General features: G+C 43.5%; 1 protein-coding gene across 1 annotated transcript in view; it reads right to left on the minus strand.

Moving 5' to 3' along the window:
- DOCK2 (dedicator of cytokinesis 2) overlaps positions 1-24916 on the minus strand; it is a 387891-nt gene that overhangs the window by 86662 nt on the left and 276313 nt on the right. Inside the window, exon 28 of the mRNA XM_040982635.1 lies at positions 1336-1434. Within this exon, the coding sequence (XP_040838569.1) occupies positions 1336-1434 (99 nt within the window). The remainder of the gene's footprint in view (positions 1-1335; positions 1435-24916) is intronic.

Consider the following 24916-nt stretch of genomic DNA (forward strand, 5'->3'; position numbering starts at 1 on the left):
ATGCATGATGATGGCTGTGACTATTTTCATTTGTTCTTGAAGTTACCTGAGGAAGTGTGACTGTCATCACAGGCACATTCCCTTCTATGGGAAAGGAGAAAGATTCTGGTTCTCGGACGGACCATGTGTCTTCTGAATCAGATGATGTAGTAGGGCATAGAAGCTAGAGCTGACGTTCAAATTCAATCTCTTCCATACACTAGGCCTGGGTCATTGAGCAAGCACATTGTAGACTCATAAAAATGTGACTTCTAACACTGATGTCATATTATTGTGAGGGTGATGTTTAAGCATGTACCTGTTGCTTAAACAAGAATACCCCCACCTACTTTCCACTCCTCAAAATCTTTCCTCCCACAGAGTTTCAAAACTAAGAATCTGGATTTTTATTTCTATGTCCTGGCACACAGAAACTTTGCTGAAAGAGAGAAAGCTGGGATTATTGGCTTTGTATATCCAGAAAAATTATTTTTTTGAATATGCAGAAAAAGATTATATATAAAAAAATTCATATTATCTTTGTGCATATCCAGAAAAAGGTTCTGCTTCTTGCAAATTTTATTCATTGGGTAGATGCTAAATGAATAAAAGGATAGACCACCATATTTCTCATGATGCCCTTATTATGGGCCACTCATGGGCTCTGAGTTTGGTCCAGCTCAGGTGCCACTGATCACTCCAACGAGAGTTGAGATGATGCCTAAACCTGACAGAAGCCAACAATGACAAAATAGGCCCTACTGAGGCCAGAGGACCCTTTTCTACATTCTTTGGCCCAGACTGCATCCAATATTGATGAAATCATCTGCTGCACAGCTCTGAGTCACAGCCCACGAGCAGAGAGGCCATCAGTATGTGAAAGGGGCACTGGCAGTAACTTCCTTTGTGCATTGGGTATCATATTATAACAGCAGTTTGAGCTACTATGATCCCATGTAACTCCAGCACAACTCCATGACATAGATTATATCCCACTTGATACATGGGGAAACTGAGACTTAATAGCAGTTACCTTGTCTGTGGTCACAAAACTAATCAACACCAAATTCAAATCTAAGACTGTGTGACTGCACAGTTCATGCTCTTAAGCCTAGAAGTGTGTATGATTTATGTTTAGGTATTCTAGATGATATAGCATTCAGTCTCTCACACTGAATAAAGGCATGTTCCAGAGATAAAATGTAGAAGAAATAGGGAACTAGACAAATATGTTTGGAAACTGAAACCCAGGCACATATTCAAGATCTACAGGGAGACTTTCTTGTCCTGAATTCGCAAGAACCAAAAGGATAATATTTCTCCTTCCACAGTCCCTCATTCACCCTGCAGACTCACCACAAGTTCTGAGCTGGTCTGGAAGGTCTCAATGTAGAAGGAATAGTGCTGGTCACCCATCTGATTCAAGATGGCTGTCATGCATGCCACAAAATGACTCTGTAAGAAATGAAGAACAGTGCCATGAATGGATGGAGAAAAGACCACAGAATTCATCTTCTCCATGCCCTTGATTTCAAATTGGAAAATGTTCAACCAACCAAGATAAGTATGTTCCCCTCACTGGATCAGTATGTGAAATTTCCCTATGAGAAAATGTCGCCTTTAATTAAAGCTCATCCATGGATAGAACACTGATTCAACATTTACAGTTTACCTGGGACAGAACCAGGAGTTCCAAATATAAAAATAAGACATGATTTGCTGCTCACACCTTGGGGCAGAAGAGAGCTATATGGAATTAGAAAACTTAGCCTATGTCAAAGTCTTGCAGACCATATAGTTTTCTGACAAGTAACTCTTCAGGTGCAAGTTTCATCTGTCTCATCCATAAAGTGGGGGCAATTATCCATTTGTCTGGACCCAGGGTATCAAAGGGATGACATCGAAAACTCCTAGAAAGACATGAAAGTCTTCTGCTGTGAGATTAGTTATCGGATCATCCAGAAACAGGCTGTGAGTGACACCTACCAGGGATAGCATTTGTGAAAGGCTATGCAGAATCAAAGAGATGGGAAGAGGTGGTCCTTGCTCTTTGTAAGTTTATGGTCTAGTTGGGAAAGCACAATTTATGTCCATGGGACAAAAAGCACAAGACTCATCACGAGTGTGGCTGATCAAAGGTCAGATAGATTCAGGCAAGAAAGAAATCAAGGCAGTGGCATAAGAGAGGAAGGACAAAAAGGATCCTTGGGAACATAAGTTATACCCTCCCATGCACTAAAAGACATCAGTATAACCCCTTGTGAGTCAGCAACAGAGTGCCTTTTCTACTGGTGCCAGCAATGTTCAGGAAGATCTACCCTGGAACCTGGTAAAAGAAGCACAGTATGAGAAGCTGTTCTTGATTGCATACTGCAAAAACCAATGTGGCTGCCATGTTGCTTACACAGAGTCCCACAATAGTTCAGCCCAGGGCAAGCTTGTAAGAAATGGCCTGCCTGAGCGATTCATAACTGTTGAAATATCAAAACCCATTTGAGCAAGAATCTCGGAGCATACCCTACATCCGGGACCTGGGGAGAGTGGGAAATTGGGTGGGCCTTCTCCCTTAATACCCCCCTTTAAACATGAAGGAAACAATATGGAAAAAATACTAGTCTTACCCACTTTCCTGTAGCCCTTGAACCTTTTTACCCTAAAAAAATAAAATAAAAAAAAAGAAAGAAAAATGCCTAGTGAAATAAAGTGGTCTCAAAGAGAAGAAAAAAGAAAGAAAGAAAGAAAGAGAGAAAGAGAGAAAGAAAGAGAGAAAGAGAGAAAGAGAGAGAAAGAGAGAGAGAAAGAGAAAAAGAGAGAAAGAGAGAAAGAGAGAAAGAGAGAAAGAGAGAAAGAAAGAAAGAAAGAAAGAAAGAAAGAAAGAAAGAAAGAAAGAAAGAAAGAAAGAAAGAAAGAAAGAAAGAAAGAAAGAAAGGAAGAAAGAGAAAGAAATGGCCTGCCTGGTGTCTCCAGGGATCACCGGAGAGATAGGCTGGAAAGTATTGCACTTGGTTCAAAAAATTTGATTTGGCATCACACACGATTGCTTTTGTTAAAACATTATTTTTTTTACTAAAATTTTCATAACAAAGAAAACTTTCATTAAAAACTCTGCAGACATTTGTATTTGTTACATCTTCTCTATTTGTTATATGCATATTTAGAGTTGTGTGTCTACAACAGATTTACAGTTTGGTCTCAGTGATGGAGGAATTGCCTGAATGGTCTCTACAAATCTGCCACATAAAGTTTTTTGGGTAATTGAATGTTTCTCAAGTTCTCATTTGCCAAATTAGCTCCCCCAAAAAGTGAGACCTCCTTTGCATCTATGTTCTTTTGAATTACAAAGTTAGGGATGGTGTGATTTCCCTGTCAGCAGGGCCAGCTAATCCATTAATAAAGCTGAGAACAAAACGAAAATGCAGGGTCCTTAGGAAAAGGCGAATTTCAGAACATCCCCATGGTCCTCCTAAGCAAAGGGTCTGATCTAACCTCAGGCCACTGACCCAGGGAGCCTATCCATTCGGGATCACAGCACTCTCACACCAGAAATATTTAGACAGCATCCAGTGGGCACACAGTACAGGGACAATGACAGTAACACTTTGTTGTCAGGAATCTGCAGCCTCCACACTGGACTGATTTTCCTGATGATCTAGCCAGTGAAACTGTTTGTGCTGCTGGGGCTCCTAGACGTTGTGGGTGAGTTTGTGAAATTATCCAGCCATTTTTCACCAGACCGAACACCTTTATCTGGGTTAACCAGGTGCCACTGAGACCAAGGAATGAGGTTGATTATTGTTTATACTTTCAGACAGGCTGAAGGCAAGGATGGGGAAATGTTAGCAACTGAGGAACCTCAGCGTGTGTGTGTGTGGTGTGTGTGTGTGTGTGTGTGTGTGTGTGTGTGTGTGTGTGTACCAGCGTGTTTCCTCTACTCCCCCCATCTCTCCTAGCGCTTCCTTAAAGAATTCAGCCTGTGGCCACTAGAGGTCTTTTCTTTTCACATGGTGCTGCCGTGCAGTTTGTTCGGCTTTTTATTTATTCCTACGTGAGCAGACCCACTACACTTCTTGCATATAAACAGTGAAATTTACAATAGAGAGGACTAATTTTTCCTTCTTTTGGAGTAATTCTGCTGCTGGTCAAAGCCTGGCTCCCTGGGCAAGGCAAGGGGGGGGCTCCATCGGCAGGTATTCCACTGCTTCAAGGTAAGAAATGTGTACAGATTTTATGTTTCTTTTTTTGTGTGTGTGATCAGTGAACCTCCGTGAGAAAATGCCAGCGGCTCTTAGATGACAGTTTACTTTTAAAGCTTTGGCTTAAATTCCTGGGAGTGTGTGTGTGTGTGTGTGTGTGTGTGTGTGTGTGTGTGTGTGTGTGTGTTGGACAATCCACCATTGTCAGAAATGCAGGCTGCCCCAAATGCATAGATATGCAATGCTTGTTATTTCCAATGGCTTGGTTTGAATTTCAAAGTAGAAAAATAGCAAAAAGCAAAGCGTGGAAGCTCGTATTGCCTGGAATTACCTTGAGAAGGGTGCATTGTCTTAAACTGTGCTTAAGAGAAACTTCCATGGTTCATTTTAAAAGAGAAAAAAAAGGGGGAGGGGGCATTCCAGTCCTTGTCTAAAGAAGAGTGACCATTGTGTGAAACAGACTATTATCTTTTTATTAGGAGTTGGTCAGTGTGTTGCAGTTCACACATGAATCAAAATTACTTTTACCAGCTGGTTCATTTCTCCATTCTATCATGTAGGAAAAACCCAGCTGCGTGTCTTTCTGTGTACAATTTTGTAGTGCAATGTGAACTGAAGTTTGGACAAGTTACCTGAATTTGGCTGTTAATGGAAAAATAACAGTGTTTTGCTTCCAACTGGAAGCATCTTTCTCCCCCTTACAATAATGCCTGCCTGATGCTGGTAACAGATCTGCTGGAAATCAAGCCAATGTGACAGACTGATACCTGAAGCAGAGTGGGATGCTGGTAGTTCCGTATTCCAACAAGGTTCTCTGTTATTAGAATTTAAAGGAAGAAATAGTACACCTCTGCTTCACACTTACAGAATGATGGAAGGACATGCAGATTCTCTGATGTGTATTCCAGCTCCCGAAGTACCCTCGGCAGTAACTATCCCTTGCTTCTCATCCTTTTTCCAAGTATGAGACCATACTTCCATATCCACCTTGCCTCATGATTTTAGAAGACGAGGAACTGGGGGTGACCAGACTGCATTTGCCCTAGCAACTCAGGCAGTCATAATATTGCTCAAACTTTATAGTATGGGAGCTCTAACTCCCAGCCCTGCCAATCTTCTGGAAATGCTTGCATATTGTCAGGGGGAGCGGTGGTGGGGGGGGCAGAGGGTGGAGGGGATTCCCTGTAGCCTACACTAGCGAGAATCCCCCTTTTGCAGTTTCTTGCAGAAACACCGCGATCGACATGTATTTACTACCAAGCCATGAGACAGCCACGTATCCATACTCAAGCAGCACGCAGGTGCCTGGCTGGGAAATTGCTTCTTAAAACAGAATACCAGGGGGACCTACAGATTCAATTCCAGAGAGAAATCATATCTGAGACTCTGGTGTAAATTGGGCAGAGTCACCTCGCTCCAATCAGGGTGGTTTAAAATGTGGCTAATGAATCACAGCATGAAGAGACACGGTTTAGAACTAGGTCAAACGTGTAAAAATAAGTACAATCATCGCGACACTTGGCAGATGAGGGACTACTTAACGCCTTGAGTGGCAGGGCTTATTTTCCATATAGAATCCTCTTCAGCCACCCGAGACAATCAATCCTTTCAATTAATTCAGCCCATCAGGAGATAGAGAGGTCTTGCACACCTGGGAGATAGCTGAAGTGCCGAAGGAAAACAGTCAGGGTCACTTCACTGCATGACGGCACAAGAGAGAAAAAGAGACACCCAATATTGCTGTGATCAACATTAATTAGCTGGGATGCTAGATGATTTGTAATCAGGAGAGAGGTCCTCCCCAAATCATTCCACTCCTTTCCATTTAGAAAAAATAATTACCATATTGGTATTATCAATAATTTTGGTGCACAACATTCAACTCGAATATATCTATTCAATAATCTTTGATGTGAACACACCTACACACACACACACACACACACACACACACACACAGAACTCCTGCAGGGCCAGGTGCACAAGGAAGAGGCCTTCAGTTTACTCTGCCTTAGAGAACAAACCAAATTGGGAGAGGGACATGGTGACTGCTGCCGAGTCCCCCACTCACCTGAGATTAGTGGGAGTGATGAGATCGCAAAGGGAGGGAAAGCTCCAACTTCAGGAGCTTGCTTCCTAAATGCCAACATTACTATGCGATACCAGCTGGTGACACGTTGCTATAGAAACTTCAAATAATGTGCGCGACCAAAATAAAATAAAATACAGAAAACACCAAGAAGAGGAGATGAAGGAAAGCTTGCATGCCAAGGGAGGCTCATAGTGAGGCAAAAAGTTCTTTCCATGAGCCCTCCTTGGGAAACTAAGAGTGGTCAAATGGCACTCTCAAATTGCTTCTCTATTCAACCCTACGCCTGCCACGCAGTTACATAACAGATTTTATTCTTGGATGAAACTGGTGTTGTCTGTGTGCTAGATCCAGGACTGGAGGTGGGAGGCTATGGTGTCACACACACAAAAAAAGGTGTGTGAGGGGGCTATAAAACCCATTCATCTTAGAGCTCTGTTGGGCTGCTCAGAATTGTCATTTGGAGCCATCTCTGGGAGAACTAAGGTGTGTATTCCGCCGTGGCAACCAGCAAGCTTTCAGTACTCTTATTAGGTACTAGGATGCAGCAAGGAACAAAATGGGCAAGGTTATGTTTCAAAGCGCTTACATCTGGTTCTGCAGAAGGTGGAGTGTTAAGAATGGAGTGTCCAGGAGCCACACAGCCTGATGCAAATCTCAGCTCTATCTCTCAGCAGCGTTTTGACCTTGAGCAGGGTCTTGTGCTTTAGTTGATTCATTCGTACATGGGGATAAAAATATTCTTTACTTCATATGGTTTTAGTGAGGATTAAATGAGTTTGTGACAAGAACTTATAACACAGAAAGTCCTCCGTAAATATCAGCAATTGTTATTTTTATTATCGTCTTGTTGCTGACTCTGGTCCAGAGAAACAAGGTAGATTAGCCACAGGAGGCTCCCTACCTGGAGGGAGGAAATGAGGACTCCACATACCCAAACAGCCTATCAAGTGCTGCCAATTACAGCCTGGGAAGTATTATCTGTCCTTCCACTCTGAACAAGGCTTTGGTTAATTCTTGCGTAAACTTCTCAGTCAACCTACTGTGCGTTCCTTGCAGTAGAATATGCTGAGAGGTTTATTTGGGGACAGTTGACTGGCAAGTAAGAAAAGTGATATTAGTACCCTAATTGTTTTTCATCAGAAAGTCAGTCCACCAAATGTTTCATCTCAGGGGTTGTCTGTCTTGCTGTATGGTGCCATTCTGTGGTTACCCAGGGGACTCTGCTGTGTGACCCAGGAAAGCAGGCCCCCTTCTTCTAGGGCAGTTTGAAGACAGGAGCAGATCCGGAGGCTTCATGTGAGCTGTTCCATGTTAAGAGGACAACATCACTCACAGGGTGTTGTGCAAGTTGGATGTGCTCTGACATGCTCCATATGTACAGTACAGTGATACCATGGGCACCCCTGCCTGACAGTTTGGGCATTTAAGGATGGCTTATTCCCAAGCAGGAACCAGGACCAGAACTGGAGGTCTGGAGTCTCCTCTGAGACCTAGCCTCACTGACAAGGAGCAGGAGGGAGTCCTAACAAGGCTGCTTTGAACCAGGGCTTGAAGAGGAGCAGGAATCCATCACATACTCTTCCTTTGAAACACAAACCTTCTGATCCTGGCTGGGGCCTGTGCTTGTGGCTGTGCAGTGTGAGCTCACTTCAAATAATGCAAAGCCTACAAGAGGATGTTTCATCACCAGGGGAGATGCAAGGAAACCAAATTCTATTCATGCTTTCCTTGTGCCCAGGATCTTACCTCCATCATCAATCCCATGAGGTCAGTTTTTTTCCCCATTGTACAGATGAGAAAAGTGAGACACATTAGAGGTCAAGAAAGCTTGCCTAGCCAGGTATCTAGCATTAACAGTACAGGAGTTAAAATGAAAATCTGGGCCTTAAGGTGCATATTCTTTCCACAACTCACACCATCTCCCATGGCTGTTGGCTCCACCAAGGCAGAAATCTTTGTCCATTTATTCATTGCATTATTGCCAGAACCTAGAACTGAACTGTCATATTGTACTAGAACAACAAGTATTTTTAGATGAGGAATGGAATTTATCATAGCATTGCCCATCTCTGGAAGAATGTCAAAGAGGCCCTCACAACACACAAGCTCTAAAAACTGAGGGTCATATGCTCACCACCTTTGCCTCAGCAAAGGCCAGACATGAAAACAAGAACTGTTGTGCCTTTGAGCATACCCCATTCTAGTCTATCAAGCCGGGGTGAGACAGTGCTTTTACACATTCTCTGATGAAAATATCTATTTCTTACATCCTATGAAGTGCCCGAAATTGTTCTAGGTGCTGGCAGCGCTGCTGAGAGCAAAGAATGGCCTTAAAGAGTTCATCTCCTACCTGAGGAGGGCCAAGAAGAGGCAAACCCACTTTAAAGCAGTCAATGGAGAAGATGACTTTAAGCAGAGACTTACCACTCTCGAAACATGGCAATGATGGAAGACAGCATGAAAGAATAAGAAACAGCTTAATTCCTACAGGGAATGTCCTGGAGGCTTCTTTGAAAGTTGGCATTTGAGTGGAAACCTGAATGAGGAGAGTGGGTCCTATATGAATCTGAAAGAGCATTGCAAGCAAGTGAAGGCTAGATCCAGGCAGGGATGTACTTGGAGAGGCAGAGGACATGAAAGGAGGCCGGCATGTGGCTGGGAGGAGGTGTAAGCTGAGGCCAGAAAGTCAGGCAGGAATCACCTTCCAAAAGCCCATGGCGATCAGCGAGAGGTGGGACTTTCTCCCAAGTGCAAGCATTCCACCTGCAAGTTCCCCTCTTTTTATTTTTAAAGCAATTCAATATTTTCATTTCGTTCATAACAACTCACTTGAATTAAGTTAACGCTATTCTGGCATATAATCACCAATTTAAAGCTTATGTTTTAAACTAATTAAACTTCAAATAAATTTCCATATTTTGAGGAACTTCCCTCTTTAAAAAAGTGGTTTCCATGCCTTATCACACAAGCCTATTTCCAAGGTTATGTTACTGAAGTTGTTCCCAGAGTTGAGGGTTCATGAAAAGTACAAATTAGGTAGCAATTTCAACTCTTCCTCATTCTTGGTTATGTCAAAACTCCTTAGCAAGTATATCCGGTTAAATGCTTATTATCTAATGGAATTTGTGTCTCCTATAGACAAGAACTTCAGTTTTCCATTATTTACACTTATCTTCAAGTTCACTGGGCTTGTCTCCCTGTGGCTGAGGGCAACATGAACAGACACCTGTTCCTGACAGCTTCCAGTCTCCAATGAAAACCCTTGGCGTCTGGGGAACCTGTTGAGCGGCTGGCTTGCCAGGGAAAGGGACTATTAACACAGAACACATTCTTTATCAACTCAACAAAAGATAATTTTTCTAAAGGTCTCTACCATCCCTGGATGTATAGGTGAGGAGGCTCACAAACAGGCTTGCATGAGCAGTTTCTGACACAAATCGTTATTGCTTGGGCACACACCAATCATGGGCTTCCAAGCCTCACACTGAACATCTCGAGGAACTCTGAGTCATCGATTGTTCTAGTACAGTCCTCAGCTCACATCACCTAGAGACAAATAAAAGCCAGGGACAGTGCAAGGACGTGCAGCTTTTAATGAGTGGCATAGCAACTCCTTGCCTTCTCCTGCAAACACTGCCATGGGTTATCACAAAGGGATATCAAGTCTCTGGCAGAAGGTATTATGGTCTAGACTGTCACAGTAATGACTACCATTTAAAGGACTAACTATGTATCAGATACTGGGTTAAGCCCTCTATTTCTCCTCCTGGAAGAACTTTTAATAGGGTCATAGTAAGGAAGAAAAAAAACTAGAAGGAAGAGGAGCTACTGCTAGGAAAACATTTGATGTCAGGCTCTGCTAAAATGTATGATGTTGGTCAGAGCAGCTACTAAGTATTTGTTGTGGGCCTGGAGCTGCACATTCTTTATCTTATTGAATCGTTCCCGACCTTCAATAGATGTTCCTAATACCATTTGTACTTTATAGATGAGAACCAAGAGGGGTGATATCACTCGCCAAGATCAGCTTGCCTCCAGAATGTTTTTGTCTTCCTTAGAAGGAAAAAAGAGTATCATTTTGTAAACAAGATTTAATCTTATTATAATTGAAATTAAACAATATTTCAAAAGATAATGAGGTAAAAGTGCATAATATTTCAACTCAACATGCTTCCCACCATCCAGAAAAACCTTAGTTATTGGGAAACGTTATTCGAGGCATCTTTTGTGCCTTTTTGGAGTCGGAAGGATGGATACAGTGGATGGAAGGAATGAGGATGAAAGGAGCGATGAGAGAGGGAGGGACAGATGGAGGAGAGATGAAACTAACTAGATGATACAGCCAGATGGACCACCTGATAAGTGTTGGCACACCACCACAATGGTGGGACCAGCTCTCTTGGTGACTAGGCTCTGTGGCTTATGAGTCTCCTATGATTTTTGGGTTCAGATAAGGGTGGCCCCTCTATTTTGTGCAGTGTTGAGGGATATACAGGTCAGGACGGGTTGCCATGTGGTAAGAAATGGATTCAGTTTCCACAGAAGTCCCTTTGCTGGTAGGCAACATCTCCTAAGTCCTAGATCAAATTCTAGCTCTCTTCGACTCTCTGTGTAACTCCGGGCAAGTTTTTGTATGTCTTGGAACCTCATTTGCCTTAACTGGGAATGGCAAACCAGAGATTGGGTTGACTAGCATTGGCAATGCAGTGAGGATCAAGTTGGAAGCTCTGTCTCCTTGTACTGCCCGTCACTCACAGGTCCTTACCAAGATTCCCACAGTGCTCAGGCTCAGCCACATTCCTGGTTCCCTAAGAGCAATTTGTTGGCCCTGTGGGACATGCAGAGTTTACTTTGGTGGATTCATGGCGGATGATTTCAAGCTCCCTGGGGAACAGGGGAACTGCATTGCAGATGAGAATTTATAAAGTCTCCACTGGCCCTTCCTTTCCCTTGCAAAGCTCCCATGTTTAAAGGAATTGAGAAGGAAGACAAGTATGTTCACAGAGAATGTAACGGCAAGTCAGAGAATTTTCCAGAGGGATGACTATTCTATGGATAAAAGGATTTCTTCTTTTTATCCCTGGTGTTACCTTCATGAGGAGTGATGATGTGCATAAAGGCCTCGCACCTCTGGCACTAAACTTCAAGCCCAACTCCTTAGCCAGGCATCTCCCAGCACTCCCTCTCACCTCTGCAAAATAGAGAACTCTCATCTGCAGAGGATCTGCTAGTCATAGCACACCCAGGGTCTGGGGTCTGACAACAGCTGACCGTATGCTTGCCAAGTCTGCAGGGCTGTCTGGATGACACACTGAGGGTAGAATTTCAAGCTCCTGTTAGAAAACATTTCCCCCGAATTCTCTATTCCCAATGAATCGGTTAGCAAATATTCACTTCACATCTATTGTGTATAAGGAGTTTTTCTAGGCATGGCAATAATTTACAATCAGACGTTCTCTGATGAATAAGGAAGATCATCTCTCTTTCTCTCTCTCTCTCTCTCTCTTTCCTCATTCCCTCCCTGACTTCCTTTTCTCCTATTAACACTCCCTTTCTTCCTTCCTTTCTTTTGTTCTTTTCATTCTTTCTTTTCTTCCTTCTCCCTCTTTTTTTTATTCTCTTTATCTCTGCTTTTCTATCTACCCACCTGCCTTATCTACCTACCCATGGTCATGGTGGCTATCAGTACAGGGCCATCTGGCCCCCAAAGGACATTGAACAAAGGCTGGAAATAGTTTTTGTTGTCCTGAGTAAAAGAAAAGGGTACTTCTGGCATCTGTTGGGTAAAGATGTGGAATACTGGTAAAATGCCCTTTGACACATCCCCTTTAAATAAATTGAAATGGGTCAATGTGTCTACTAATACAAAACTTTAGAAACTCTAACCTACAAAAAGAAAGGTACATTCTGTTGAAAGACAAGTGCAAAATGAGTGCAACGAGTAATGTTTGCTCAAGGCTTTTAAGGTGTGCAAAGGACCTTCATGGTTAAGGGTGTTCAGGGAACATTTCCCAGAGCATGTGGGATTAGAAGAACTAGAAGATTGAAAGGAATTAAGCTAAGAATGGAAAGAGACATTTTAGGTCCATAATAGAAAATACGTTTTATTTTACAATTTGATTAATATAATTGATTGGTAGTCACTGCCTGGAGAGCTGTGTCGCGAATGATTCAAAGGCCAAGTCTTAGCTCAGCAGGAAAGAGTGTAGCAATCGATTAGTAAGGTCTGCCAGAAGCAAGAAATGGGGAGTGACAGTACATATGCTGAGAAATCACTGCCCCACTTTTTATGATGGAACAGGAAGAGAAAAGATGCTTAGGTAGAGCAGAAGTTCATAGAGGGAGTTCCCCTGTTATTTGGAGGAGCCAATGGTGGCCTCACATGGGTTCGAACCTCAATCTGTGAGTAATGGGATGCCACACAGACACCTGCCTACTGTGACACCTTCAGGTCTGCTCTGCTGATGAAGCCTTGAGAACTAAAGGGAGCTGCCCAATGTCTTTGCTACTCCTTTCTATTTTGTCTGTTAATAGTAAAAATTGGCAGAATCATCATGCTCTGGCTTTTATGAAGTTGATTCCAATGATGGGGGAAAAAGTATGAAGCTGAACTCAGTGATAAGTGTTTGAGAAGCTGACTCCAAGTGTTCACATTAGCGAACTCCCATAAAGCCCCTTTCGGGGAACGTGTGCCTTCTGATATTATTCATGTAAAAAAGGGAGAGCTCCAAGAGGAGGGGGATGGAAGGGAGGGGAGTGCATTCCTGGGACTTGTGTGTCAGCTGACCTCCTGGCCAGGCTACTGCACTGTCTGTGCTTCCTGTCAAACCTTAGCTCCCGGGGCAGTCTGGCTCCTTTTCGGCTGGCTCCCTGCTTCCTCTGGGGAATGATACTTCATGATTGATTGGTTTGCAATTTTCCAAATGACATCATACTCCATTTCCCTTCTTTCTCTCCCTCTGCTCATCTCATGCCTTTTAGATTCCCATATCTTCTACTTTCCTGTCCTTTTCAATGGGGGCGACACCTTCCAATGCCCAGGCTCTGCAGTCCACATGGCTGCCTGCTGGCTCCCTTTCCCGCTATCACTAACAAAGGTGACACTGAAGCTTGGCATGAGTGCACGTGTTCTCTCCACCTTTCACTCTGCCACAGTGGAAGCCTCTCTCTGGTCATGGAGGTCTCCCTACCTACTTTGGTGACTTTCTTCCTGCACCCAGCTCCCACCCCTATGTTTTGATCCAACACTCAATTACAGAAAAATCAAGTGACACAATGAAAAATACCATCCAGAGAGCTGGCCTGGTGGCACACAGGTATCAGATCAACTGCCTAAAGCCCTGTATCTGCCAATTCGATCTAGAAAAGAAGAAAGATACCATGGTTGTCCGGACTGATTGGTTCCTTAAAGCTCCTGCTGACTCTGTCACCCTACCAAAGTTTAATCAAAGTTAAAGCTTAGAGTTAAAGAGAGAATGGGAAGGATACTTCTTGGGCGCTGCCCACAAGCCAGTCTGGTAGGGAAGCCATGAACCAGAGAGGTGAGGTGGTTTCTCCATGATTAAACAGCTTCTGAAAGTGGCAGAGTTAGGACCAGAGCCCCGTCATATGACCAATGTAATATCACCTCAGTTGCCCACCATTACCTCCAAAGAGTGATCCCCGGACCCTTCACACTCCCCGGAATCCAAAATGACTGTCCTCTGCCAACCTCATCTCAGCCAGGGTCTTGTCCTGATCCCTGCATGAAATGGACCCCAACTAATCACTAAAGCTGAGAGAGAGACATCCTTCCGCTATCTCCCTTATCAGGCGGGTTTCCAGGTTTAGGGCTTAACAAACCATCAAGCATTAATTCCATCTTTCTAAAACACTGAAAGGATGTCTCTGTGACCACTATTCATCCCTGTTTTGATTTATGACTTTCTATGCATGGCATCCAAACCTGGTTAAGAACATCAAATTAAAAACTCAACGATTGATCATGGCAGTCACTCTGCATAATGAAAATCATGTCAATGTGTACTTCAGAGGCCTTGGGGCATGGCCAGGGTGGGGTGTGGGAGGCTGTACTGACGTCATTTTATCCAGAGATCCTCAAACAGGCAGCCCACAGGCCGCAGGCAGCCCACGAGATGCTTTGTTTGGCTAGCACTGTGTTTTTAAAACATTCGAATTTGTTGTCAGCATTTAAAAACCAGAAGAGGTTGCATAAGACTCTAGAGATTCGATTTCTCTTGGATGTTTAGGAGATCAGCAGTCCCGATCCACAATTTCATAGAATGGCACAGTGTTAGCTCTCAAAGTCCTATATTACCAATAAATCTCTTTGTTCCAGGTAAACCAGGTTGCACATCTGCGCTGTTCCTCTCAGTTACATTACTTGCCTAGTCCCTGTAGGCATGCGTGTTCATCTTCTCCCCATGTCTACCCTCAGGTCCTCACACCCCAGCAAGCTAGTCAAGGCTGCCCACCATCTGAATCCTGCTGCTCACCCACTCTTATGTGTCATCTACTCTCAGCTTCTCTCCATCTCCTTGGCATTGGCTCAAGCCATGGATGTTCTCTCTGACACAGTGTGAAGTCCAGTTCAGTTTGAAAGACCCACACAAGCATCATTTCCTCCTCCAGGAAGCCTTCAACCCATCCCATGCAGAGCAAGGCATTCCCTTCCTGTGCTGTGATCACACTCAATTCTCCCACTTTGTTTTGTAGGCATCACCATCAACATCAAATGGGTAGACCTTGGGCATGGGGGGCTGACCTTTTGATGATTCAAACAGAGTGAGAATTCTGATAATTCTGAAAATGTGGAAATGGTATGGCTTGAATTGGAAGTCTCAGTGTCTCTGCAATTTTACACATCACTCATCAAAATGAAAAACAGAAATCATCCTACCAGGATTGGCAGCAACACCATAGTCATATTTTCCTTCCCATGCCTAAGAACATTTTTCATCCCATTCTCCTGCCTGCAGTGTAATATATTCACCACAAGTTCATGTGCCTTGTTCCCACTAGCACTGGGGTATTCAAGGGCAAGGGACTTTCTTAATCTGCATCCTCAGTGAGGAAGTATGTGAGCGAAACAATGGCTGAGAATCAACAAGACTGAGACAATGGTCAGTTTGCTGTGATTTTTAAAGGAGAAGGGTCTCATTTGTCTCAACGTCCATAGTGCCTCTGAAGCATACCTGATCACCATGGGCCACACTGTAAGTGAGAACAACCAGTCTTTTGGCCACTTCTCAGTAGGTTTATGATTTTAGGAACATTTCTGATAAGGAAATTTCCAGAATTGCCACTGGGATACTCCATCAGCAGCTCACATGAGCCTGTCAGCACCTCCTTCCTGTCCCTGTCAGATTTGTCAGATCTTTCTTCTTCTTCCCTTGCTCCTTCTCAGAACCGCCCACCCACTGGAGGCAATAATCCAGCCATGCCCTTGATCCTCACTCCTCCCACATTCTTTACATCACCGAGTACTGAAAATTGAAAATTTGTCTTAAGTTTGTTCACCTCCCTCTTTTCTCACTACTGCACTAATGGATGCTCCCATGCCCCCTGCCCAGGGTATTACAACAGCTTCCTATGTGGTTCCCCTGTCTTCTACTCTACCGTGCAACTACTCTCCACACAGCAGTCAGACGGGGCTCTCTCCATTGTGGCAATGAGCCTCAGTCCATCTCCTGCTTGGACACTTCAATAGACTCCACTGGTTGTACAGAGTAAAATTCTGGACCTCTTAGCATGAAGTTTCCCTTCAGGATCTGTTCCAACTTCCTGTTCAGCCTCATTTCCCCCGTTCTTCTTAATCCCTCCTCGAAGCTCTGCCAACAGGCCACACAGTACTTGTCCTAACTCCCTCCCAACTGATGCATCCCGATTACTTTTTGATCACCTCTGACAGCTTGTCCGTATGCCATTCCTGTCATCTGGAACATTGCTCATCATCCCCAGCCTCAGCCAAGTGTATATGAATGCATGTGTGTGCACGTGTGCGCACACACACACACACACACACACACACACACACACACACACACACGACATAAACAGTTTTCTTTAACATCCTGCTTTCCGCTCTTTCGCATTGAAAACAGGTGGGAAGGACTCTCCTCGTCTGTCCATCTACCTCTGCCCTGTGAAGGCAAGCACATATTAAGGCCCTGTTTTTTATTATTATTATTTTTCTATCCCCAGAGCATCATACAGTGTTTACTACCTCTGGAAAATCACTTCATAAGTGTTTGCTCAATGAATGGATGACTAATCTCTAATTGACAAGTGAATGCAGTACAGACTGGAGTGTACACCTATATAGCGAGTGCTGTTACAAACATTGCAAGGTGTGAAGGACTTTCTGCTAACCAAACAGGTTCCTCCAAGGGATTAGGTCACAATCTTATTCGTCACAGGAAGCAGCTTCTTCTTGTGTGATGGCCTGAGCCTGGGTGGACAGTAGAACAGTTTTGGGATCCATTATTTATGGATTCAGTTCGTTGTCATGGATGCAATAGGAAAAAACAAACAAACATTGGACCCAGAGTTGGGAGAACTTAGCTTCAGTCTACCATTTGCTTTCTGTGTACCCCAGCTAGGTTGTTTTCTATTTTATTTCTCACTAATAACGTAATGGCATGGAGCTGGCTCCTTCTACTCTAAGTGTAGGGCTTTGGAGTCACCCGTCACTAAGTTTGCATTTTAGCTTGCTCCTTCAACTATTAGCTGGGTATGTGTAATGTGACTTCATGGGAGTACTACATGGACTAAATGTGATTATATTTCTTAACCGGATAATGCAGTGCTGTTCATAAGGTAATTGTTCAATAGCTGTTTAGAGTTAAGAGTACGGGCATATTATATGGCTGAGTTATCAATGAGTTACACAGTAGAGCTATAGAAAAGCAGCTTAAATTTGGGAGCCCTCCATTTTGAGTCATGCAAATCCTACCCATAAAACAAGTCTGGATATATACATTTGCAGCCCACTATATCTTTGTAATGAAGCATGCAACAGAATTGACATTATGTTCTGATTAAGACAATAAATGCTTATTGCACTGAATCAAACTACCAATTATACTCTTACCATAATGGGATTATATATTTCATTTTGGAATTTTAATGGCCTTGCAACTTCCTAGTGTGATCAGTTGCACACTATCATTTCAAGCTTAGTTGGAGAAGCTTCTCTGCCCTTCTAAAGTCAGCTCATATTTCCCCGAGATTTCTAAGGTTCCTGATGACGCCTAAGGTTCCAGCTTCTGCAAGAGCATGGAGGGATATCTTTCCAAAGAATACATTGTGTTCCTGGAATCCTCACAAAGCACAGGGACCATGTAAACCATCACCTTGGCAGATGGCTCCAGCAATGGACATTTGGATAGTGGGAGTCAGAAGGCATAGGCCCTAGTCCTAACTTTTCCATCCCTAACTTGGTTATCTCGGTTGCAACTCTTAGTTCAATGCTCCCCAGGCTGAAACTGTATTAAAAACTTTTGAAAATCATTGCGATAATCATTTGTCTGTAAGCTTAACAGACAAAAACGATGCAGGCAAACCTGACTTCAAAACAAACCAGCTGGGTGATCCTGATCAAGTCTCTTAAAGCCTATGAACTTACTTTTCCTTGTGTCATACAATGTCACAACGAATGAGATATACAGGGGAGCCTGATATCTGGCTATTCAATGTGATCCATAGATCAACAGCATTAGGGTCAACTGAAGGCTTGTTGGAAATACAAGCTGTGAAGCTCCATCCATGATGGGAAGAATTCAAATCCATCTAAGAGGACCTTCAAGTGGGTGGAAAGCCCATTGCTGTTTCAAAAGCACTGCTATAGCACACAGTAAATGTTCAATAAAAAGTGCCCTTTGTAAGTCTTCTTAATCCTCTTCATTCACGTATTATAATCAACGTTTGCATAATACACACAGGACCAGTGGAGGGGCCCATAGTATAACTCAGTGACTGTACCTAGCAGGACTCCCTCTAACGTTTGGGGATTGAAAGCTTGAGTTGAAATGAAAGGGAATCAGGTCTGACACCTTCTCTCATAGATCTCATGATCCCAGAGCAAAACTAAGACCTAAGCACCCATATCCAGAACAGACTAATATTAAGGAATGATGAAGCTTTTTTTCCCCTTGGACACTTGCTATATGCCACGTTTATGCAATGCAGTTTGTCTGCATTACCTTTTTGAATACTTGCAACAACGTTCCAAAGCTGCTGCTACTATTGTCCATCTTGTACAAATGAGGAAACTTTGGTTCATAATTGATAAGTAGCTGATCCTGAACCACACTCTTCCCAAAAACAGCAGAATCAAGATTTGAAGAGAAGGGATCTGGAGCTTGACCGCTCTGCAGTACTGCCATTCAGAGATGAAGTACCAGGGGCAAGCTTTGGCATTGCAACTTTGACCATAGCCCTTTCAAGGGCAGTTCTGACTCTGAGTGCTGTGGGAGAGACAGGAGGAGGCCCAGCAGGCAAGGATGCTAGATTTCTGTTCCCAGCAGAGAGCTGGCCAGAGGGCTGCCACTCCCCTGGGCCACTTGTCTGACACAGTTCACTGCATCTAGCTACCCCTCTTCCAGGCCTTGTTCCTGCACTTGGACATTTTACTTGCAAATCAATTCTGCAGATGATGCCAGGCTCTTCAATGACAAGACAAGGCAACAGGAAGAAAAATCACTGTCTGAGCTTGAGGATAGGAGCAGAGCACATTTCTAAGGATTACCTAATGTGGGCCAGAGTTGGGCCTCCCAAACTTGGGGTCCTGATCTCCAGGTAAATTTGGAGAGGATATGAACAAGGATATATCTCTGCTCACCAGGGGTAAAAGACATACTGCAATACCTCTGGATCTCACTGAACAGATGAGTTCCCTAAAATCCACATTTGAATCACAGTTCTGTCAATATAATTTCATCATTCAACATTAGATAGTGGATGGCAGAATAATTGATGGCAATAATTATGAGTGCTTCATCCTCCTCGTACTTTCCCTTCCTGTAACCCCCCACCCTTCTCCTTTTAGGTTCCCCACCTCTTGGACCAATGATTGTTACCATTTGCTCTCCAGGCCAGTAGCAACAGCATTACCAGGTGAGAGGGAACTTATTTGAAACAAAAACTTTCAGGCCTCTGCTTAGACATACAGCGCCTTCCAGGGGTTCCACTGAGAGCTCAGTTTGAGAATCAGTGTTACAGAGAGCTTTGGGGTAGAGTGGCTCCAGCGAGCAGCTGACATCTGGGGGAAAGGAAAGAGATATGTTGTTGATAGAGACAAGAAGGCCAAAATCAAAACAAGCAAAGTGTGAAAGAAGATTCCCTAGACTGTAGTGGGAATGGAGATGAAATTCTGAGTAGAAGAGATAAGTAACTCTTGCCTGTGGCATGTGCCAGAGCCACTGGCTACGTTGGAAGCTCCTGCAATGGCTAGAACCTTGGCATCCACTGGACTGGCAAGGCCTTCACTCTTAGCGACATGCACATGGGCACAGTGACCATGGTGGGTCACTCTCAGAGGGGACTCCACAAATGTTCTGCTGAGCACAAATCCAGGGACCTCTATGTGACTCTCAAGAATGGAGGGAGGGAAAAAGGAGGCCTCATAAAAAACAAAAAGGCTGAGATGGATTTTCTGTCAATGCCTGCCAAATCAGGTCAGGGCTACTGTGCATGAGATTTAATCTGACTCAGAGAAAATGGGAGAGCTGTCATCTTCTATCTCACCATGAGTGTAAATTCATGTGTATCACATGTGGACTATTTGCAAGAGGCTTTTTCTTTTTAGAAGAGCATTCTCAGGCCCTCCTAAATTCTTTGTAGGTGACAGTACCTTGTGAGAATAAAACAAATGGGGAGCAACACTTGTGTCCCAAACCACCGTATCTGAGTTCAACATCCAGCTCCAGCTTCTGATTCCATCTGAAGTGCACCCTGGGAGACAGCAGACCTGGACAGGGTTCCTTGCTCTTGGCTTTGACCTGGCCCAGCCCTAGACATTGTGAGCCTTTAAGGAGTGAACTAGCAGAAAAAGAGAGGGAGAAGGAGAGAGAGGACTCCCACTCTTTCTCTCCTTCTCCTCCATCTCTCTCCTAAATAAACACAAAGAAAGTATTTGTTTCCTGATGCAGATATTTCAGGGGCTCCCAGAAGTGACTTCAGGAGTGATGACTATGACCAGAAAAGGCAAGCTCCACTTGTGTCTTGCTTCTAACACAGTTCTCGCTGCATCCCTGGCTCAGTGGTACTTGTAGAACACAGCTCAGGCATACACTGGGGGTTCATGCCGTCTCCGTAGTGCACAATGAGAATTCTGTCTCACGTGTAGTCTGGCCTTGATACCCTCTCCCCTCTCTAGTTTCTACTCAGTTATCTGCCACCTTAGCAGGAAGTTCTTCCATTCTTTCAAGCACTCATAATTGGATTTCCCCCCCCCCCTCTCTCTCTTTCTCTCTCTCTCGTCCTTACTCCCTCCCTCCTCTCTCTCTAATGCTTTTTGTCTTTTCCTACTTTTGATGGCAATATTTTCCAATACGTCATCTCAAGCTAGGAGCACTTACATTCCTGGAGGCCAGCAATCTTGTCTTGTATCTTTGAATTACACCCACCACACAGCCTGGCAGAGCAGGTTTTCAGTAAATATTTGCAAGCATGAGTCACACATCCAGTTACCTGTTTTGACAACACCAGGTGGATATTTTACAGACATTTCCAATGAAGATGCTCATTTAGAATTCTTGATCCTTCTCTCATCCCAAATCTGATTCTCTTCCTTATCCTAAGAAATGACACTTTCTTCCCATTTCTCCTGGCTGTCTAAATGGAACACTTTGACAATATTTCTGTGCAGCTACATCCAACTCTTGAGCAACTACCTCCCAATTCCACAACTAATATACGGCTGAACTCTTTTTATTTCCTTTAGCTAAGGTGAGTCCACTCTCAGGTCTCCCCTGTGATAAAGCTTCTAATTGTTCTCAACTTTCAGTCTTTCTCCCTCTCCTCTAGGAGCAACCAGAAAAGACTTCAAACAAATAAGTCTTATTACTCCTAGCTCAGCCACATTTAAATCTATAACCCTTAATCTGGACTCACCTGCCCATACTCTGCTCAGACACAACTTTCCCCACATTGTACAAACTGGCTTGTTCTGATTTTTATTCTTAGAAAACTTCAGGTTTTCCTCCTCAGCACTCGTTCCAGTTCTTAATTAGAAATTTGGTTGGGCATTGACTTGTTAAAGGCTGATCTCCTTGCCTAGACAGAGCTCTCTGACAGCAGGGAAAATGCGGAGGGACCACTCACTGCCTCCCTAGCATCAGACAAAGTGTCTGAACAGAAGAAAAACACAGCAAATGTCTTCCAAACGAACACATGTTTAAATCCTAAACACCATGCTCAGCATGCCATGCTTACTCTTGCTCTGTTGTAAGAGTTGATTAGCAGCAAAGGTGAGACATTCCCCTGATACAAGGCAAGACTAGGCAATTCAATTTAGTCCTGTTCAGTGCAGTTCAAGTCATTTCAATTATATTCAATTCATCTTAATTTAATTCAGCAAACCTTCACTGACACCAGAACTCTGACGGCCTTTATTTCAGATGTGGGAAAGTCCATGATGAAGATGATCACTTCTCTGGCCTCACAGGACACCTCTAGATCTCCCCTTGTCTTACTGCCAATGATAAATGCAGGACATACCATCCCCGTAGTGGACAATGAGAACTTGTAATTGTAAACAGGCAACTGGTGGGACTATTCTGGCCTCACTGCCTTCACTCAGTGATATAATGTACTAGGTTATCCAGGTTTGAATACAACACAACACCAGACAAATAATTAATGACATGATGGTCAACAATGTTGACGCTAACGCTTGCTCCTAAATTACTGGTCATTCTGAGTGACAGAAGTCCCCTAATCCATCTTGAAATCCTATCTTAAGATCTCATGTTTTCTTCCACTTGGAAATTTTCTCTTTTTATTTAATTTAATCTTGAGTATATGAGATTTGAGCCTACTCACATCCCAAAAGATATGGGATGAATTACAGATTAAAACACAAGACATATTATCGGTAGCTGGAAGTGAGTTCATTCACTTCCAGGCACTAAGACAGAGCAAATGTAAAAACTCGGGGATCGGGCTCTGAGTTTCCCAACAAAAGAGATGAAGTGCGGGGGGTGGGGGGGCAGGACAAGTAATCAATCAAGCAACATAGCTAGCTCATATATACCAATTTTCAGTTTCAATTTGCTTACATGGAAAGCCTATGCAGCTTTCTGTAAGGACCACATAGTTTCCTGTTAACTACATATTGGAAAGAATGGATTGTCACAATTTATCATGAATCCTTATAACCGGCAGAGTAGATCTTGCCTTAATCAGTTTCATCAAAGCAGCAATGCAACTCAACCTAAGTGTTCTCACATCTATCTTCAACAAAGGAAATTCTTCCAGGGATTGCTAGAATGGGTCTGACACACTGCCCTCTGGAATCTAGCTTTATGCTGGTTTGGTTTAATTTAACCTGATCTGCTCTTATCTGGACCTCAGTAGAAACCAACAGACACAGCTCCTGAAGACTTCCAACTCTTCTCTATACACATCTCTTCCATCTTGTCATTATATGAGGGTATTTCAAAAGTTGGTGGGCAAGTTTATTTTGAGGTGAAGTTTTTTTCATGACAGGTAGAACATGATGTACTATTAAAAAGCTATGAATGGGCTTCAAAAATATCTATTGTCATCAAAATAGAGGCAGACTCTTAACTGCCTTTTCATGTACTTTTTGAAGTGTCCTTGTGTGTTTCCTGTTTTGTCCTTGGAGTCCAGGTTCTATGACACTCTTTCTAGATCTTTCTAGTTTTTTTTTAATGACTCTTTAGATGTGGAGGTACAACTAGGAAGGCATCTCTTTTTTTAAAAAAATTAATTTGTTATTCTGTCTCAAAAAGTGGAACCCCTCCTGCATGTGGGTAGAAGCCAAGTTCACATGCAGGACATGGTGCACTTGTAGCAAGAAACCCTGTTTCATGGGAACAAAAAAATCCAGTGAAGAGAAGAATGCCTAGGATAAGGAAAGAGGTAAGGGAATGCCGGCTCTAACAACTCGGGAAGTCCCCAGGATTGTAACAGCCCTAAAGCTAACCACTGTATGTTTGCCTCTGTATCCCCACCGGCATGCCCTTACCAGTGCTAACGGCTCATGCCTCTACTCCTCATAAAACTGCAGATTAGCCCATCAGGGCCCAGGCATTAAGGAGCAATCCAGGCAGGTGCCCTTTAGAGTAAACCAATGGCCACTTCTCCATGAGTGGCTGTTGAGTCTCTGGTGGTCAACTTCCATCACTGCAGCCTCTCTGTTGCGGGCACTCGAGTTTGATCCTGGCTTTAGCACTTGCAGTCCAAAGCTGTGGCATCCTTAATAAGGTCCCTGTGCCCTCTGCTTGAATGATCCAAGAAAGAGAGACATCTCTGTTTTATCAGGAATTTCTTCTCCCCGTGGACTGCTAGAATTTGAGAAAGTTCTCTCTTCCAGTGAGCTATGTCTTCTTTTGAATAACAAACCACGGAACCAGCTCCACCTTTAGAGGGTGACTCTACAGACATTATCTGGAAAAGTTGATGCATTTATGCATAAATCCTGCTCACCGAAATATTGTGTGATACTGACTACATTTTCATTGGCTATTTCTGATTGTGGTAGTTTATTATTTTTAATTACTTTAACATTTTTACTTGAAAGGTGAGAGAGGGGGAGAAAGAGAGAGAGCACTTCCTTGTGTTAGTTTACTTCTCCAATCCTGCAACAGCCAGAGCTGGATCAGGCAGAAGCCAGCAGCTTAGAATTCAGTTCAGGTCTCCCATATGGGTGGCAGGGACCCAAGTGCTTGTGACATCATGTCCTGCCTCACAGGGTGTGCATCAGCAGGAAACTGGAATCAGAAGTCAATTGGCATCTCAAAAATGAGCCACAATTCTTGATATTAGTAATTTACTAATGGTACCTTTTCTCTTTGGATTCTGAAAACAAACCTCATGCCTTACCAAATCTGCCACAAGCTGCTAATGCTGATAGAAGACAATCGTTTGGCAGACACAAAGCATGCTAGATCCCTCCTCCTCCCACTGTCTTAAATACTTCTGGCCGAACAGGGAAGCATGAAAAGGTGAGAGCCCTTTCCCCCAAGTCAATTACAAGGGTGACTGGACAGCTGATAAATGACAGTCCCTTCTGCTTGAATGGCCTCTCTATTGCCAGGCATTGCCGGCTCTTTCTATTCCAGCCTAAATACTTACTGAAAAAAATCTTTAACAGAACTCTATGCCTAAATATTAATCTTATACATGACATTATTTTAAAAAAATCAATATTTAAACCAAATGCTACTAATTCATACCACCAGAGAAAAGCAAATATGCTTCTTTTTTTCCTCCATTTCAATAACAAAGGGAAGGGGGAGCTGGATGCAGAGAGCAGAGACTCAATGCCTGCGTGTGTACATGGATGTGCAAGCCTGTCCATGAACACATGGCAGGAGGAATACTGACAGGGTGAATTTCAAACTGCCCAGCCCTGTGCTCCCTCAGAGTACCCTTCCCACAGGAAACCCTCCCGCTGCACCTCAGC

Source organism: Ochotona curzoniae, unplaced genomic scaffold (assembly GCF_017591425.1).
Source record: "Ochotona curzoniae isolate NIBS_2020 unplaced genomic scaffold, NIBS_Ocur_1.0 contig_1, whole genome shotgun sequence".
In the NCBI taxonomy this organism is placed as follows: domain Eukaryota; kingdom Metazoa; phylum Chordata; class Mammalia; order Lagomorpha; family Ochotonidae; genus Ochotona; species Ochotona curzoniae.